Here is an 18,603-nt window from a genome sequence, read left to right on the forward strand (position 1 = left end):
GCCAACATGGCAAGACCCTGTCTCTGCTAAAAATACCAAAAAAAAAATTAGCCAGATGCATGCCTGTAATCCCAGCTACTCAGGTGGCTGAGGCACAAGAATTGCTTGAATCCGGGAGGCAGAGGTTGCAGTGAGCCGAGATCATGCCATTGCACTTCAGCATGGACGACAGAGCGAGAGTCTGTCTGAAAAACAATAAAAAATAAAATAAAATCTCCTTCTGGCTATTCTGTGGAGAATCTGTTAGAAGCGAACAAATGTGGATTCAGAGACTGGTTTAAGGAGATAGAGAGAATTACCAGAATTCAGAAAGGGACAACATCAGGATGATAGTGGCTTGAATTAGGTAACAGCAAAGGAGCTGGAGAAAAGTGGTTAGATTCTGGACATATTTTGAGGGCAGAATCAACAAGGCAGTGTCTTAACATTTCGGGAATTTTGTTTGCTTGTTTCTTTTTAAGTTGCATTTACTTTGTCTTCACCACATCTAGTAAAAATGAAAAGGCATTATTCTATTTCTCTCTCCTGCTAAAGAAAACAGGTCTTGGCTGGATGTGGTGGCTCATGCCTATAATCCCAGCACTTTGGGAAGCCGAGTCAGGCGGACACCTGAGGTCAGGAGTTTGAGACCAGCCTGGCTGACATCATGAAACCCCGTCTCTACTAAAAATACACAAAATTAGCCGGGCGTTGTGGCAGGCACCTGAAATCCTAGCTACTCAGGAGGCTGAGGCAGAAGAGTCACTTGAACTCGGAGGGCGGAGGTTGCAGTGAGCCGAGATCACACCACTGTACTCCAGCCTGGGCAACAGAGTGAGACTCCATCTCAAAACAAACAAACAAACAAAACAAAACAAAAATTAGATGGGTGGGGTGGCACACACACATCTATAATCCCAACTGCTGGGGAGGTGGAGGCAGGAAAATCTGCTTGATCACGGGAGGCGGAGGTTGCAGCGAGCCTAGATCACATCATTGCACTCCAGCCTGGGCAACAGAGCAAGACTCTGTCTCAAAAACAAAAACCAAGAAAACCTTACCCAGGTCTTTACTTATGAAAAGTAGGTAAACTGAGGCATGTGGAATGATTATCCAAAAGGAGGAGGAGCTCCAAGGATTAGAGGAGGCAGTGTGGGTGGGAAAGAGAGGGGGATTTCCAAAGACTTGAAGATGTATGGAAGTGAGATTGTTTATCAAATGCCTATTTACTTTCAAATAAATATTGTAGGGACCTAGTTCTGCTCCCATGTGACTCACTGGAGATGGCAAGATTGTTGATGGAGGCAGCGTTGTGGAGGACTGTGTGGAGACTCTTAATGAAAGATCCTCAGCTCAGACTTACCACAGAGAGAACAGAAGCAACTGCATTCAAATGGACCATGACAATGTACACTTTGGTGACGACTGAAATTTCCAGTTAGGGTACATCCTCTCCTTGGCCATCTCCACTCCTGTATCATTTTTGGGAGGAAAAGGAGCTCTTAAACATTACTGAAATGCAGTTTCCCATGACTGAGGGTGGAGACTTAAGCATACCTATCTTATTTCTTAAAATAAAGAAATGTAACTCTGAGGGTCAAGGAACTTCTTTTATTTACATACCTTTTAATTATGGCACCTTAAACAATAACTAGACATTAGTTGTTACCACTCATGATGATAGTGGTGGAGAACTGGTAGATTTGAGAATATTTTGCAGTCAAATGCTCAACCACTGAGTTATACCCCCGATTTTAGAATATTTTGGAAATTTTGAGACAATGCCCCTGGAGTGAACATAAAAACAGCTGGAGAGCATGTGATCCTCTTCACATCTGAAAGCCATTAAAGACAACGGTGGCAGAGGCATTTCAGATGGTTCCACCCCTCAGCTAAATGCTGTAGGCCCTGCTTTGCATGCTAGCTCCAGTACCAGACCAAAGTGAGCAGGCCTCGGGCAAAGATGAGAATGGTAAGGGTCGATCAAATGCCTTACCATTCATGAATCAGAGAGAAATTCCACAGCTCAGGTGTGTATCATGGCCCAGGTGGATCCAATCCAATCACTTTAGCCTTATAAAGCAATTTAGGACACAGTGAAATCTGCACTCTTATTCATTTTTATGGCAATATGAATTATTTAACCTTTCTGGAGGGCAGATCTAGTGGTATCTATAAATAACCTTCAGGAAGCAAGATGGCCAAATAGCACCCTCCAGCAACTGTCCCCGCTGTAGGAACACCAAATTAGAACAATTATCCACATAAGAAAGCATCTATAAGACCCCAGAATCAGGTGAGTGATCACAGTATGTGGTTTTAACTTCATACCACTGAAAGAGGCACTGAGGAAGATAGGAAAGACAGTCTTGAATTGCCAACACCACCCCTCCCCTATCCCACAGCAGCAGTCACATGGCCCAGGGAAAGAATCTGCGTGTTGCGGGAGGGAGAGTGCAGTGATTGCGGGACTTTGCATTGGAACTCAGTGCTGCCTTTCACAGTGGAAAGTAAAGCAGGGCAGCCATCGGCAAGTGCCCATGGAGGGAGCATTTAGACCAGCCCTAGTCAGAGGGGAATCATGCATCCCAGCGATTGGAACCTGAGTTCTGGAAAGTATTGCCTCTGGGCTAAAGTGGTCTGGGATCCTAAATAAACTTGAAAGGCAGTCTAGGCCACAAGGACTGCAATTCCTGGGCAAGTCCCAGTGCTGTACTTGCCAGTAGACTTGGGGTGCACGCAACCTAGTGAGACACCAGCTGGGATGACAAGGGAGTGCCTGAGTTACCCGTCCCCCAATTCCAGGCAGCACAGCTCACAGCTCTGAGGGAGATTCCTTCCTTCTGCTTGAGGAAGGAGAGGGGAGACTAAAGAGGACTTTATCTTGAAACTTGGATAGTGGCTCAGCCACAGTAGGTTAGAGCACCAGGCAGAGTCCTGAGGCCCCCATTCCAGGTTCTAGCTCCCAGATGACATTTCTAGACATACCCTGGCACAGAAGGGAGCCCACTGCCTAGAAGGAAGAATCCAGTTCTGGAAGGATTCATCACCTGCTGACTAAAGAGTCCTTGGACCTTGAATAAACATCAGTGGTAGCCAGGCAGTATTTGCTGCAGGCCTTGGATGAGACCTAGTGCCATGCTGACTTCAGGTGAGACCCAGCACATTTCCAGCTGTGGTGGCTATGGGGAGGGACTCTTTCTGCCTGAAAACAGGAGAGGAGAGTGTAAAGGGAGCTTTGCCTTGCCCTTGGTTATCAGCTCGGCCACAGTGGGGGCAGAGCACCAAGTGGGCTCTTAGGGTTCCTAATTCCATGCCTTGGCACCCTGGACCAGAGGAGGGTCCACTGCCCTGAAGGGAGAGACCCAGATCTAGCAGTATTCACCATAAGCTGACTGAAGAGCTCTCGGGCCTTAAGTGAACGTCCGTAGTAGCCAGGCAGCATTTGCTGCAAGCCTGGGGCAGTGGTGGCCATGGGAAGAGTCTCCTCTGCTTGAGGAAAGGGGAGGGAAGAGTAGAAATGACTGTCTTATGGTTTTGGAGAGAGCTTAGACACCGTAGAATAGAGCGCCAGGTAGATTCCTAAGGTTCCTGATCCTGGGCCCTGGCTCAAAGACAGCATTTCTGGACCTGGCCTGGGTGGGGTGGGGAAAGCGTGCTCCCTGAAGGCAAGGCCACAAGCCCGGCTGGATTGGGCACCTGCTGATTGTAGAGCCCTTGGGCTTTGAGGGAACATCCTAGGCAGTGGTCATCATGGGCCTTGGGCAAGACCCAGTGCTGTGCTGGCTTTGGGTCTGACTCAGTGTAGTCCCAGTGTTGGTGGCCACAGGGGTGCTTGTCACTCTACCCTCAGCTATAGATAACCTTCAAATATTCACATCCTTCCTTCTTTTCATTGGATTTCTTGTACACAGAAATAAATTAATCATAATCTTGGTTTAGTACATACTCATGGCCTGCATTCGTTTGCTTATTTGTTTCTGATTAAACCTTAGAAAATACCAACCAAAGTGAATGCTCAGATTTTTTTGTTTATTTAGTTTTTTTCTTTTTTTCTTTTTTATTTTTTTTAAAATTTGAGTCAGGGTCTTGTTTGGTCACCCAGGATGGAGTGTAGTAGCACGATCATGGCTCACTAGAGCTTCAAATTCCTGGACTCAAACGATCCTTTCACCTCAGACTCCTGAGTAGTTGGGAACACAGATGTGTGCCACTACACTTGGCTAATTTAAAATTTTTTCTGTAGGGATGGAGGTCTCCTTATGTTGCCCAGGCTGGTCTTGAACTTCTGGGTTCAAGTGATTCTTCCACCTTGGCCTCCCAAAGTGCTGGGATTATAGACATGAGCCACCATGCCTGGTGCTCAGATCTTGATGATAACTGATATCTAATTGTAAGTTCTCCACATTTCATCCCTATGCCTCCTTCCTATCTGAGCTAATGTGAATCTCATATTCATTATCTCGTGCTTTCTCTTTAATATAAGAAAGGATATACATACATATCAGAATTATGAAATGATTCAGAAATGAGGGAGAAATAAAGTATTTCCAAAGCAAGCAAAAACTGAAGATATTTGTCACCACTAGACCGGTCTTACAAGAAATACTGAAGGGAGTCCTGCATCTGGAAGCAAAAAGATGATAATCACCATCATGAAAACATGTAAAAGTATAAAAATCATTAGTAGAGCATATATACAAACATTGTATGTTTTTACTCATACGTGAAAGCTAAAAAAGTTGACCTCATGGAAGTAGAGAGGAGAATGATGGTTACCAGAGGCTGGGAAGGCTGGTTAAGGGGTGGAAGGGATGAAGAGGGGTTGGTTAATGGGTACAAAAATATAGTTAGGTAGAAAGAAGTTCTAGTGTTTGAGAACACAGTAGGGTGACTATAGTTAACGATAACTTACTGGATATTTCAAAGTATCTAGGAAAGAAGATTTCAAATGTTCCCAACACAAAGAAATGACAAATATATGAGGCAATGGATATCCTAATTACCCTGAGTTGATCATTACACATGGTGGGCATGTATCAAAATATCACGTGTACCCCATAAATATGTACAATTATAATGTATCACTGATGAAATTTAGAATGTAAAAAAAGATAAAGCATATTTAACATGTGGCTATAAAATAGCATTTTATAACCATTTCATTAAAAGCAAAAAAGTCTGACAACAGATCCACAGCATTGCTTATACACTATTGGGAAGATTGAGTTGGTGCAACAAGTCTGGAAAACAGTTTTGCATTATCTCTTAAAGGTAAGCATTTATCTACCCCATGATGAGATGCCTATACAATGCTGCCTCAACAAAGATACTTTTGAGAATAAAATGGGAGCACTAACAGTGTGAGTCCTCGGATAAGAAAGTGTAAACTGAGACTGAAATGGGAAAACAGAATCATCTTGACATTTACTTAAGACCCAGAAAGTTCACTCACAGGAGGCAAACCATTGCATCTGCTGACAGGGGTCCTGTATAGGAGTGTTCATAGCAGGGTGTGTGAACACAGTCTTGCACGTAGCCTTTCACCCAGCAGACACCATATATAGAAATTTATTATAACAAAAGAATATTGGTTAAGAACAAACATTCACCTACGGTGTAATTCATCAAACTATTTTTATAATTCTGAAAATCTGGAAACTATCTAAATATTGATAATTCATACTTGATTAAATCATTGTGACACAATAATAAAACATTACCAAAAGTTAGTGAAGATAATAATAGAGAGAAATATTTATGGAAAATGTTTACAGTATACAAGGGGAAAAGCAGATTACATATCAGAATGCTTACCATGGCACCATTTTTATAAAATGAATACATATATTAAAAAGAGACTAGGAGGATACGTTTTACAGCATTAATACTAGATATTGGTGGTTTTCTGGGAAATGTTTAATTTTTTAATTTACTTCTCTATATTACTATATTTGTCTACAATAATCATGTATTTTTAAAAAAGTTTTAAAAGTGAAAAATAAATTTGATTGCACCAGAACACTGTTGAGGTTGGAGGCTGTTCTGTTATGATTGTCTTCATTACATGTCATTTTATGACCAGAGTATCCGAAATAGGCAGCTTCCCTTGCACTACACTCACCTCATCAAACAGAAGTCTCTACTGCATCTGCGAAAGGTTCTTTTCCTTCATCAAAACACAGTGCTCAGGTGGCCACAAGCACATGTCAGTTCACTGTCATAGTCTGGCTCCCGAGTTGCAATAATTCAGCAACCTACTGAGCAACTCTTAATGCCTCAAGTGCTGTGAAGAGAGTATGAAGAGACTACTAGTTATGTGGATGAATAGTTCTGAAAGGTATATATTAAACCTTTCAAGATCTTTGGAGCTTGGTTCCTTATTAGAGGAGAGACATTTACCTGAGGAGTTGGAGTAAATCTTTTGTGGTCAGAAAAGAGATATAATGAACTTCCTGGGGTCAAAGGGCAACCATATTACTATAACAGCAGGAGTCTCTTTCTTGGTCAGTCTCTAAATGGAGAGTGGTCTTTATTTCTGATAAGGCAAGCTGAGTGTTCAGGGCTATTCTATGAGATTTTCAGGGTTATGAAAACCCAGAGTATGCCTATTTCTAAGCAGGAACAAAATTAAGAGGCTAGGCCTCCACTTCCTAGTAGCTGACTACCTGTAACATTTCTGAGCTGCTGATAAGATCCAAGGGCAATTTGAACCCCTGCTCCCAGTCAGGCTCCCCATGCCCATGGAGTCTCTACAGCACTTGTTGTGGTATCAGAATTCCATTCCAAAATTCTGAGGGGGCTTTGGTTGGAGAGAATCTGCCATGTGAAGATCATGGACTTCACAATATGGGGGTGGTGAGAACCAAAGAATTATCATTTCCAAGATTTCTCAGGAACTCAGTTTTGTATTGCTCAGTTGGCTAAAGACAAGGGCCAAACAAAAATACTCAGGGCACAGAGCCCTGGTGATGATAGCTTGTCCAATTTTGGCACGGCAGTAACTGCTATTTATTGGCCGCTGTTTATAGGGTTAGACACCATATGAACTAAGCACATAATATATATTATTATCTCATGTAAGTCTGAACAACCCTGCAAGGTAAGCTATTACCATTACTACTTTACAGCTGAGAAAATGGCATTTCAGAAAAGTCAAATAACTTTCCAAAGTCCACACAATTAGTAAAGAAATTGGAACTGAGGAACATCTGAATCCAAAATCTGCACTCTCATTCCCTATAGTGCATGGCTTCCCATGTACATATGTCAGAGCAGTTAAATCTTTCTTCTTTGTTTTAAATGGAAAATGTCTTATAGCAAAACCATTTTGTTCTTTATGGCCTCTAAAATAATCCGACTGGAAGATATCTGCCAATTATGTAACCAACTATGAGTGGTGCTTCCTTAATTGTTAGTTGAACAAATGACTACCTAGTTCCCATAGAGAGCATATTATTACACCTTCTCAGAAGGCAGACTAATAAGGAGTTCTATTAGAGTCTATAGTCTTTTCTTCAAAGGAACTCCTAATCTGATGCCAGGAATCTGATAGAACCTTGAGCAACAGGCATAATTTGTTGTTTAGCAGAGACCTCTTTGACCAGGAATGGGGAGCACTGTTTTTTCCATTGCCTTGATAAAAATACCTGCAGTGACAATTGGAAAAAGTAAAACTCAGGGATTTGATGTTTGAACCTGGCACTCCTTTCTCACCAATATGATTCCAACAAGGAGAAGAACATAATATAGTGCTCATCATTTCACTTATCTACCCATGATCTTGCAATGTTTTCCCTCTGCCAACAAGGAAAGAAGATGGAGCTATTCCTTTACTGAGCACCTCCTATGTGTCTGATTGGTGCTTTCCCATAAGTTATTCTTTTACTCTTTAAAGCAGGGTTATGCAATCTTTTGTCTTCCCTAGGCCATATTGTCTTGGGCCACACATAAAATACACTGACACTAATGATAGCTGATGAGCTAAAAAAAAAAAACAAAACTGCAAAACAAATCTCATAATGTTTTAAGAAAGTTTATGAATTGTGTTGGGCTGCATTCAAAGCTATCCTGGGCCTCATGAGGCTTGCAGGCTTCAGGTTGGACAAGCTTGCTTTAAAGCATCCCTGTGTGGTAGGTTTAGCTATTCCAATCTTACTGCATCATCTTTTTTCAGAAATGCATCTCTCTTTTCAGAGAGAAAGAATAAAAGATAGATAGATGGGAGAAGTAAACAGGAGAAGAGACAAAGTGTCTTTATAAGGGTCTTCTTTTCACTTAGGGAATATCAAATTAATGTCATTTAAAATAATATTGACACATGCTTTCTCCTCTTGGACTTTTCTATCTTTAGAGGACAAAGGTCTTGGTGTTAAATAGCAGACTGACACACACAAGTTCCAGACTCTGCTTCTGACCTGGGCTAATTTATCCCTCTTAGTTTTTGGTCATAGGAAGGTAGTCATGCCGATATACCCCCATGGCATTCATAGGAAACAACATGACATCTATCCAAACTACTGCTTTGAAATAACATTAAAAAGAAAATAGCATAATGTTTTTTTCCATTCACTAGTTTCTGTGACTGAGTTTCTTTCCTTTGTCCTTTAAGCACATTTAGGGCTGAAAAGTCCCACCAGTTCTCTTCCTGGAAACTAGTAACCCTCTTGGGTCAGAGCACATGAGACAATCATCTTGGTTAAAGTGAGGAGACTATTTATGGCCAGGAGGCTTGACCTGTTTCCAATTCATGCTCCCATTCCAGTCTTTGCCAGATTGGAGGATTTCTTACCATCTATTTCTAATATATTTACTGAAAAATTCACTGTTTTATTCTCTAAGGTTTATTTTGGGGGACTACAACATCTATGTTTATTTAAAAACTGTAGAAAACAATTTGGTGTATCTTCAACTTGGTGTTCTATTTTAGGGAAACATGCAATTGGGTCGGATTCACCCCAGAATAGACTGGGTAGGCTGCCAGAGACTCGACCCCGGGGTGGTCATCCTTTCTTCTTGGCCCTGGCTGTGGAATGCCTCCCCTATCTCCCACGTGTCCTCTTTGAGGTGAGGTGGACCAGAAGGAAAAAAAGGAAAAAGGCAGGTCAGAAGCAGAGCCCCAGAGAACATAGAAGAGAAAGCCTAGAGTAGCCCAGGCTACCGGCCATGTCTTCGAAAATGGTAGAAGCAGATTCAGCCCTCCAATTCTAGCTTGAAAGGGTTCTCATCTGCAGCAAGTGCCAGGCCACAGTCACACACCATAAGTCAGGAAAAGGGTCTGTGAATGTTATGATGGAGAGATCATTCATTTTCAGCATTTGAAACTCAAGTGCAAAAAAATATCCAAAGAGAAAGGAGAATCTCTCACTTATGAGTTCCATTTGATTTAAAGTTAACTGTTCTCTAAAGAAATTCTGATCAAATAGCATGCTATAGAGCACACAGCAAATACTCCCGAATGGCGAATTATTAAACTTTTTAAACAGGGAACACATTCACCTTCAGTAACTTGAAAGCATGAGGAGAGAAATTATAAGCTAGAGTCTCTTGGGGTATATTTGAGATATCTAAAGGCCAAGTAGGCTGTCAGCCTCTGATACTACGGCAGTTAAAGACATCCAACACAATTGTTATGTAGCAGCGTAATTGTTGGTCTACTAGGCTGTCATCACTACTAAACTGTGAGATCTTTGGTAGTACAGGCTTCACTTTAATTGCCCTTGAATCAGTGGTACCTAGCATTGTGCCCCATGCAAAATAAGTTCTTAAACTTTTTTTGATGAATGATGAATGTGTGAACCTTGGATTTAACCTCTGGTTTTTGGATCTAAGGCTATCAGTAGGACAAGGCACTGAGACAACCAGAGTTTATTAAAATAGGCATAAGAGTTTCTATTTGAAAACCTGATTATGTCATTTATTACACCTATTTATTAAACATAGAATTACAGGATCTCAGGCTTTGAGGGGACTCTCAGATCATCTAGTAATGATATTTTAGTTCAACTCTCTCATTTTAGAATGACACACTGTAGCCCAGGTGAGATACGTGATCTGCCTAAGATTCTACTGCTTATCATTGGGTGGGAGGGCCTGGGCTTGTATGCCAATCCCCTAAGTTGCTTATGCTCTGTCTTATCCTCCCACTTTAAGCATTTTTCAGAACTCAGACCTAAATTTTTGAAAATAACAGTAGTTATTTACCAAGTCATTTTCTTCAGCTAGGTCAAAAATCCAGAATCATAAAATCTTAGACTTTGGAAGAGGCCTTAGAGGACATTAGTTTAATATCCCAACCCAAGCAAGGATCTCCTGTACAAACTTGAATGGCATTTAGTAACTGTTTGAATTCTTCCAGCAGTAGGATGTCAGTATAGTCAGTCCTCTGTATCTGTGGGTTCTGCATCAATGGATTCAACCCAGCACTAATGGAAAATATTTAGGGGAAAAATCTGCATCTGTATCAAGCATGTATAGACTTTTTTTCTTGTCATTATCCTTAAACAATACAGCATAACAACTATTTACATTGCATTTACATTGTATTAGGTATTAGAAGTAATCTAGAGATGATTTAAAAGAGAATGTCCATAGGTCCAGTATAAATACTATGCCATTTTATATCACAGGCTTGAGCATCTGTGGGTTTTGGTATCCATGGGAGGTCCTAGAACCAATCCTCCATAGATACTGAGGGATAACTGTACTTTATATTTGAATATAAAATTCTTCCTTTTATTTAAATGAAATAAGATTTGCTATAAATTTTAATGCACCAAATGCCAATATCTAGAACTACACAGAATGAATCTACCACTTTTTCATGTCAATCCTTCCTAATTCTGAATACAATTTTCATTGTCAAGATCAATCTCTTCTCTGAGCAAAACATTTTTTGAATTGTTCCTCAAAAGATATGGTTTCCTGAACCACCACCATTCTGGTTGCCCTTCTCTGACTATCTTCCTATTTATCCGTGTCCTGATTGAATGTTAGAAGTGGTCTAACAGATGGAGAGTGTAGTAGAATTATGACTTCCTTCTTGGTGTGTCCTAGATTTTTGTTAAAGAAGTTTAAGATTGCATTAATGTGTGTGTTTGCCTCTCTAATGCTACTTGTTGAGTTTAAGATCAGTTAAAGACAACTACGTATTTTTTTGGGGGAGGGGAAGAATCCTGTCGTATTTAATATTCAGAAATAAATTCTAGATGGATTAAAAATGTATGTGTAAAAACAAAATAATCAATGAACTAAAGGAAAATATTATATTTGAAAATGTTAATTTTACTTGGAGATTTGAGAATTCCAAGTGTATCCTTCAAGGATATAAGTCGCATAAGACAGACTGCTATATTTTGCCAACTAAAATTTAAAGCTCCAAAGTGGAAGAATAATAAAATATCAAAAAGAAAACAGAAATATGCTTGCAAAATATATGGTAGGGGTTAACAGACTTAATATCTCAAGAGCCCTTGAGAATCAACTAAAATAGACTAATATCAGTAGAACAATGAATAAAGAATATGAATAAGTGAGTCACAAATGAAGAAATAAAATGGCTCACAAACATGTGATGAAATGTTCAAACAAGCTAGACACCAAAGGTGCTGGCAAAATTAAACTGCTAAAAATGAAATTAATAGCCAATATTCTATGCAGACAAATACCTGGAAAACAGACTTTCTCACACACAGCTGATGGAACTATACATTTTTATTACTTATTTAGTATAATTTGGAAATATATGATCAAAGCTTAAGAAAGCAATTAATTTTGTTCTCAAAATATCACTTTTCCTAATTTATTCTAAGTCAAATACTAAGGATGTGTCCAAAAAGTCTTATCATAGCATTACTCATAATATAAAAATAGAAAAAATAAAGTTTTTATAGTAGGGAATTGGTTAGGTATGACATGTTCAAGTAATGGACCGTAATTATTATTTAGTTAAAAATTGATGTAGAAATATACTTACTTCACAATATAATGAAGTAAACAAGTATGTTACAATATACATGACATTTTCATAATTTATGTGTATATCACATATGTGTGCTAAAAATCTTGCAATTAACATAGCACAAACATACTTTTTCTTATCTTTATGTTCTGAAATAGTAGTTTCATCACTTAGAATAGGTTGGATTATACGGCAGTAACAAATAATCCCAAAATCCCAGTGACTTAACACAACAAAAAATTAGTTCTTGCTTATACTATTTATCAGCACAGTTTATGAGAGAGGGGCTTACTGATCACACCCACTCAGAGACACAGACAGATGGCTCCAGAAGCTTCCACTACTACTGAGGCAGGAAAAAAGGATGAGGCAACTTGTACACGCCACATGACACTTCTGGTATTTTGTTGTTCAAAGAAAATCTCATGCCTCACTTCAAAGGAACAAAGAAATGCAAGCTTCCAATGAGCTCAGAGCAATTTTTGTAGACAGTCCTAATGACTATCACATTTACAGTTTTTTCTTCTATTTGCTTGTTTGTGTTTTCTGATTTTTCTAAGTCAACATATATAATATTTTATTAACAGAAATTCCTGTTCGGACATATGTCCTTAATCATGCGTTTGTGAAATTCTGGCTCTGATATTTATTGCCTGCTAAAATATTTCTCAATCTTGATCTGATCCTATTAACCAGCGTATTTTCCCTCCCAGTTTGTTTATTTGGCACTTCTGAAAATATCATCTAAGTCATCATCAATGACACCAGGTAGGGTGATCATTCCGGAGAGACTATTCCTCTCAAAAGACATGGATCCTCTAAACAATTGCCCTTAATATGCTTGTTCGATTGACTCTGAATTCACCAAACTGTATTTTGCTATAACCTTCAGTTTACCATCTGGTTTATAAAGATAACAAACGTTGTCAAGAGCCTTACTGCAATTGAATTTCTCTTTGGTATTCATCCAATGTAGTGTTTTAAGTTTGGCATAACTTGATCTTAAGAAAACTCCTTTGGGATTAAGGCAAGATTTTCTGGCCCAAATGTTCACAAATTGGCTATTTAATATTTATCCTAGAATTTTGCTAGTGATCAACAGCAAGTTGATCAATCTCTAAATCAGAAGGTCAATTTTTCTGTCTATGGAATACAAATACCTTTATAGTTATTGATGTTTATCTTAAACCTGTTTCTCTCCCTGGGTGTTTACTGCCTCATTGATCTGCAAGTTTGTTCTGAATAATCTGGACCTGGAGACTTGAACACATTTAAAGGCGATGAGTTTTTGTTTTGTTTTGTTTTAATTTCCTTACCTTGCTCATGTTTCTCTTTTTCCCTAGTAGTGCTTACTCAATTATTTTATTTTATTTTTTTTCTCCAAGCCTCAGTCTTGAAAAATAATTTTTTTCATTTTAAAGAACTTGTTACTACTAAGGTAAATAGAACTTAATTCTAAAGCAAAGTGGATATTTTAGATGTAAATTGCCAGTTGAGGCTACCCATTTCAGAAAAAAATATTATAATCAAAGGTTATCATGTGTTGGCTCTTCTGCTAATGCACAGTAGAAGATTTGTACATATTCATTGGAGGGCTCTAGAAATCTCTCTCTGAACAGTAAAGATTTTCCCACGACCTTGATACTGAAGCCATGGACTTTGGAACTCTTGCAAGCAGTTTCTAGAAATAGTCATGTTGAGCAAGAATTCTCAAAATTTTGAAGCACAGAGAGCTTTGGAATTTTAGAAAGTGCTGTCCTGGAATAGCAACTGGGGACAGAGGAGGGGAAAACAGATAGGAACTAAGAAGAAAAACAAAAAACTGGAAGTAGGACAAAAATTATATGTGATATAAGGTTAGTATGCAAGACTAATTCAAGCTATGCAATAATATAAAATGTATATATGGATATTCCTAAAAAAAGAAGATACTATGTCTAAAAATATTTCAAAACTTTTTTCTCTCTGAATAGTCTGAGAACAAAAATAAAGCTCTATTTATCACCTCATATGTGCTAAACACTTGCTCAAAATGATGAGAAAAGCAGAGAGGGTTGTTGCCTTCATGGAATTTATTGTTGAGAAGAAAGACAGAAAATTCCTGAGCTGTGCCTGGTAAGGACCCAGTGGGGTCAGTACTTGGTACTACAGAAAGAAGCTCTAGCAGGAGTCTCACCTAGTTTAAATGGGAATAGGAAGGATCAGGGAAGGATCTCTGGCATAAGTGATGTTTAAACTGAAAACAAAACAGAGAAGAAAGAATTTGTCAAGCTGATGGGGAGAGTGGAGAGCATTCTGGCCCGAGGGAATAGTGAGAACAAAAACTTTACAAATTTATTGAGTGTAAAAGCTCAAGCTTGACCTTTTGAGTTCAAAGAGTGGTAATTTTGAGGAGCTCATGGTAGGCACAGAGCATCTCTCCTTTTTTACTCTCCTCGCTTTATATTTTGGAACTGAGAGCACTGAGCTATGAGACTAGCTTAAGGTTTGACTTAATTGCCGGGAATGTAGTGTCCTTTTCAAGAGTGGCCATTGGACTCAGAATAGGAAGTTCCATCTATAACAAAGGTTGTTCCCAGTAAAAACCAGAACATTTGCTACCAATTTTAAGGGCAGTCATTACCAATCTCTAGATTCTACTATTATTTTTATCATTTGGATGCAAATAATGAAGTTTAGCTTCACACTTAGTCTTTCTCTATTACATCCTATCTCCATACCTTAACTCTGGCCTTGGATCCTGTCATATTCCTGAGATAGTACATAAGTAAACAGAGCTTGGCCTGAGGGAAATAGAACTAAGGCATTCTTTCCTTGCTTGACCAAATTCAAAATAGGCAGGTTGCACTCTGGCCCTATGACTGAGGTAGTTTTGTGCCACAGCAATACTGCCTCTGTTTATAGCTGCCATCTCAGCATTTAGAGGACTGTATTTAATCTGCACTAAAGGGAGTGTAGGAACCACTTGAGAAAATCTTGCAAAGTTCTCTGGATTCTTTTCTAGATTAAAAAACACTCTTTCCCCCAAACTGTACTTACTATGCTTAAGAATTTGAGAGTTGAGAGTGTGGGGAGAAAGGAATGCATCTGCATAGCAGAAGGCGGAAGAAAATTCTTGCTTTAAATGGAATCATATTTGAAAAACTAATGATCATTTCTGTTATCTATGTAAGCCTGTTCTTGTTGTGGATATCCCCAAAGGAGAAATTAATTGTAAATTGACACAATATTTAGAAGGTAGAACAAAGAATCCTGGAGGGATAAGACTCTTGTGATGAAGACATTGTTATTGGGGAGATGCTGATAAAAAGCCCCCAAATTAAGTTTGGTATTCGTATTGGAGCATTACATGAGTAGTCCAAGCTTTCCTGGCAATCCTGACTCAGGAGGGCTGTGGATACAGAATATAATACAGGATTTGGGGAAAAGGGATAGGGATTAAGAAGGATGAGAGACATGTGGATTAGAGCCGAGGGACAAAAGTTTTCTCGAGAGTTTAAAAATAGGCTTGGGAGCAGCTCCAGAGCATAAGGAAAGCAGGTGGAGAGAGATAAGGAGATTTTAAAGAAATAGTCACTGTGGTCAATAGAGTTCACCAGACATAAGTAAAGGAGTTATGTTTTTAAAATTTTAAGGCATTTAGTTTTTCTTGATTATAACGTCACTCCATGACTGGTCCGTAATGATGTCAGCTTGAAATACAAAAGCTAAAAAATGACTTTAGAGAAAATTCCATACATTTTAATGTTGAGGAAGATAATGCAAAAGAAAACATTCTAAGTAACTACACAAACATAATGGATGATGATCATTCACTCGTTGATTAAATATTTATTAATCATCTACTATATATATAGCTCTATGCTTGCTTTGGGGGAAAACAAAGATTCAGTGTGCTGTAGAGGAACAGGCAATCTACTTGTGAAGACACACAGATAGTCCTTTATAAACATTCAGTTAATGCACTCACATATGAAAACACCTATCAACATCTGTTATAAGATCCTGTCTTTCCTCCTGCTGCTATTGATGCATTTGGGTCTATCCACGGGGCCATCAAAGCTGCAAGTCTTCCATAACCCATCATAATTTTACCTGAATAATCTCTGATATGAGAGTTCCAGATGACATGAGTTAGAATTCTAAATGTGCTTTTCTATTAGCATAAAACTCGTATGGTTCTGAGATGCTGTCTTAGTCTTTAGCAGGTTTCTGCCGCTATAATGGAATACGACAGGCTCCAACATTTTTAAAGAAAACAGATTTATTTTGGCTCGTGGTTCTGGAGGCTGAGAAGTCTAAGAGCATGGCACTGGCACTAATGAGGGTCTTATTGCTGTGTTATTTCATAGTGGAAAAGAAAGCAAGGCATGTGAGACAGAAAGTTGGGCCGAACTAATTTTTTTCTTTTAAATCAGGAGCCCACTCCTGTGTTAGCTAATCCCCTCCCGCAATAACAGTTCCACTCTTATTGCCCAATCGTCTCTTTAAGGTCACTTCTCAATGTGGTTGCAATGGCAATTAAATTCTAGCATGAGCTTTGGTGAGGACATTCCAAACCACAGAAGAGCTATACTTCAGCCTTTCTAATAATGTACAGAATGAAGTCAACAGCTGAGAACTTACTGTGACAAACAATTGACTTGTAAATGAATGTTTGGCTCACATTTTGTGAACAGACACATGTCAGTGTCCTTGACTCTCCTCTCCCTAAAAATCTGAATGTGTGGGGTGATAAATAGCCAAGTGTTGGTGTGTATGACCCAACCATTCATTGGCCATGGCTGATTGGCTACTTACCCTAAGTATTTCCATATATAGGATGGCCAGAGACCTGTGTAGCAAAGGCAAAAAGAGGATGTAGGTGAGTCCTCTTAAGAGTATAGATTATTGCATTCTGCCAAAAGAACATATGCACCTGTATGTTCATCTTAAGGCTATTCACAAGAGCAAAAACGTGGAATGAATCCAGGTGCCCATCAAGGGCCCAGTGCACAATCCACTGTGGGTGCTCAGGCAAAAAAGAAAATGTAGTACATATACACCATGGAATATACTATGCAGCCATAAAAAAGAATGAAATTACGCCTTTTGCAGCAACATGGATGCAGCTGGAGGCCATTATCCTAAGAGAACAGGAGAAACAGAATGCAGAAACAGAAAACTAAATGCAGTTATGTTCTCACAAGTGAGAGCTCAACACTGGGTACGCATGGACATAAAGATGGAGCAATAGATATTGGGGACTACTAGAGGAAGGAGGGGGGTAAGGGCTGAAAAACTACATATTGGGTACTATGTTTAGTACCCGGGTGACAGGTTCAATCATACCCTAAATCTCAGTATCACACAATATATCCTTGCAACAAACCTGCACATGTACCCCCTGATTCTATAATAAAAGTTGAAAAAGAAAAAAATATAGATTTTTGGGAACCTGAAAGGTTATAATAAGTAATCCATGAACACTGAAGCAGAAATATCATACTATAGAATAGTGCTTCTTAAAGTGTGGTCCCTGGACCACAGCATCAGCATCACATGGGAAGTTGTTAGTTTTTCCCCAAACCTACTGAGTCAGAAACTCTGAAGGTAGGGCCCAGAAACCTGAGTTTTACATACCCTTCAGGTGATTCTGATGCTGCTAAATTTTGAGAGCCACTGTTGAAAAAGTAGCCAAAGGCTGCCTGAGTAGCCTAATGAACCACGCAGATAGATGCTAATGTGAGTCAGTAAGGAACTCTGTGTGAGCAAAGGAAAATTTTAGGTGGAAGAGAGTGGATTAGATGACAGAAGAGAACTGGGGAGAAAGTGTGATTCCTCAGTTTCAGTTTCTGTTGAGGTACACCCACACAATACTTACCATGTTTTTGTTTTTAGGGATTCACATTTGACTGTGGTTTCTTGGAACCATATTGTCCTGACTTGAGCCCTGGTTAGAAAGTAGAGATGTTCTGAGCAAGATACTCTAAGGCTATGGACTCTGTAATGAGAGTTGAAGCACATTTTACATGAAAGCACAAATTGCCTTCCAAGTTCACTAAAACTATGGTCAAATACATTTTTCTAGAAAGGGCAGTTACAGCCCTGAGGCTGGGTTGAACATTTTACGTATTTTTTGCAATCCTTAATGCAGCATAATGAAGGGGATTCATAATGGTATCTTGTTAATTTGCTAGGGCTCCCATAACAAAGTACTACAAACTGGGTGGCTTAAACAACAGAAATTTATTGTCTCACAGTTTTGGAGGCTAGAAGTCTGAAATCAAGGTGTTGGCAAAGTTGGTTTCTTCTGAAGGCTACGAGGAAAGCATCCATTCCATTCTTCTCTCCTTGGCTCATAGATGGCCATCTTTATGTTCACATGGTGTTCTCTCCACGTGCTTGTGTCCACATTTCCCCATGATAAGGACATAAGTCATAGTATAGGAGACCTACCCAATTACCTCATGTTAACTTGATTACCTTTGTAAAGACCTACCTCCAAATAAGGTCACATTCTGACATCTTGGTGGTTATGACTTTACATATGAATTTGGGGAGAACATAACCCATAACAGCATCCCTGTTTTCAAAATGAAGACCTACAGAAAGGTTGTATGAGTGCCCCAGGGGCAACAGGTTGATTGTGTGATGAGATGTAAATCCGGAGCTCTCCACAATAG

The 18,603-nt window shown here is 39.3% G+C and overlaps 1 protein-coding gene across 3 annotated transcripts in view; it reads right to left on the reverse strand.

Annotated features, from left to right (window-relative positions):
- PHLDB2 (pleckstrin homology like domain family B member 2) overlaps positions 1-18,603 on the reverse strand; it is a 235,163-nt gene that overhangs the window by 177,756 nt on the left and 38,804 nt on the right. For all 3 annotated transcript variants that reach the window (XM_050778855.1, XM_050778858.1, XM_050778857.1), the window contains exons 2-3: positions 6,104-6,265; positions 1,343-1,451 (exon numbers count right to left, since the gene is read on the reverse strand). In XM_050778855.1, the coding sequence (XP_050634812.1) occupies positions 1,343-1,381 (39 nt within the window). In that variant the 5' untranslated portion in view covers positions 1,382-1,451; positions 6,104-6,265. The remainder of the gene's footprint in view (positions 1-1,342; positions 1,452-6,103; positions 6,266-18,603) is intronic.

This window comes from Macaca thibetana, chromosome 2 (assembly GCF_024542745.1).
Source record: "Macaca thibetana thibetana isolate TM-01 chromosome 2, ASM2454274v1, whole genome shotgun sequence".
NCBI lineage: Eukaryota > Metazoa > Chordata > Mammalia > Primates > Cercopithecidae > Macaca > Macaca thibetana.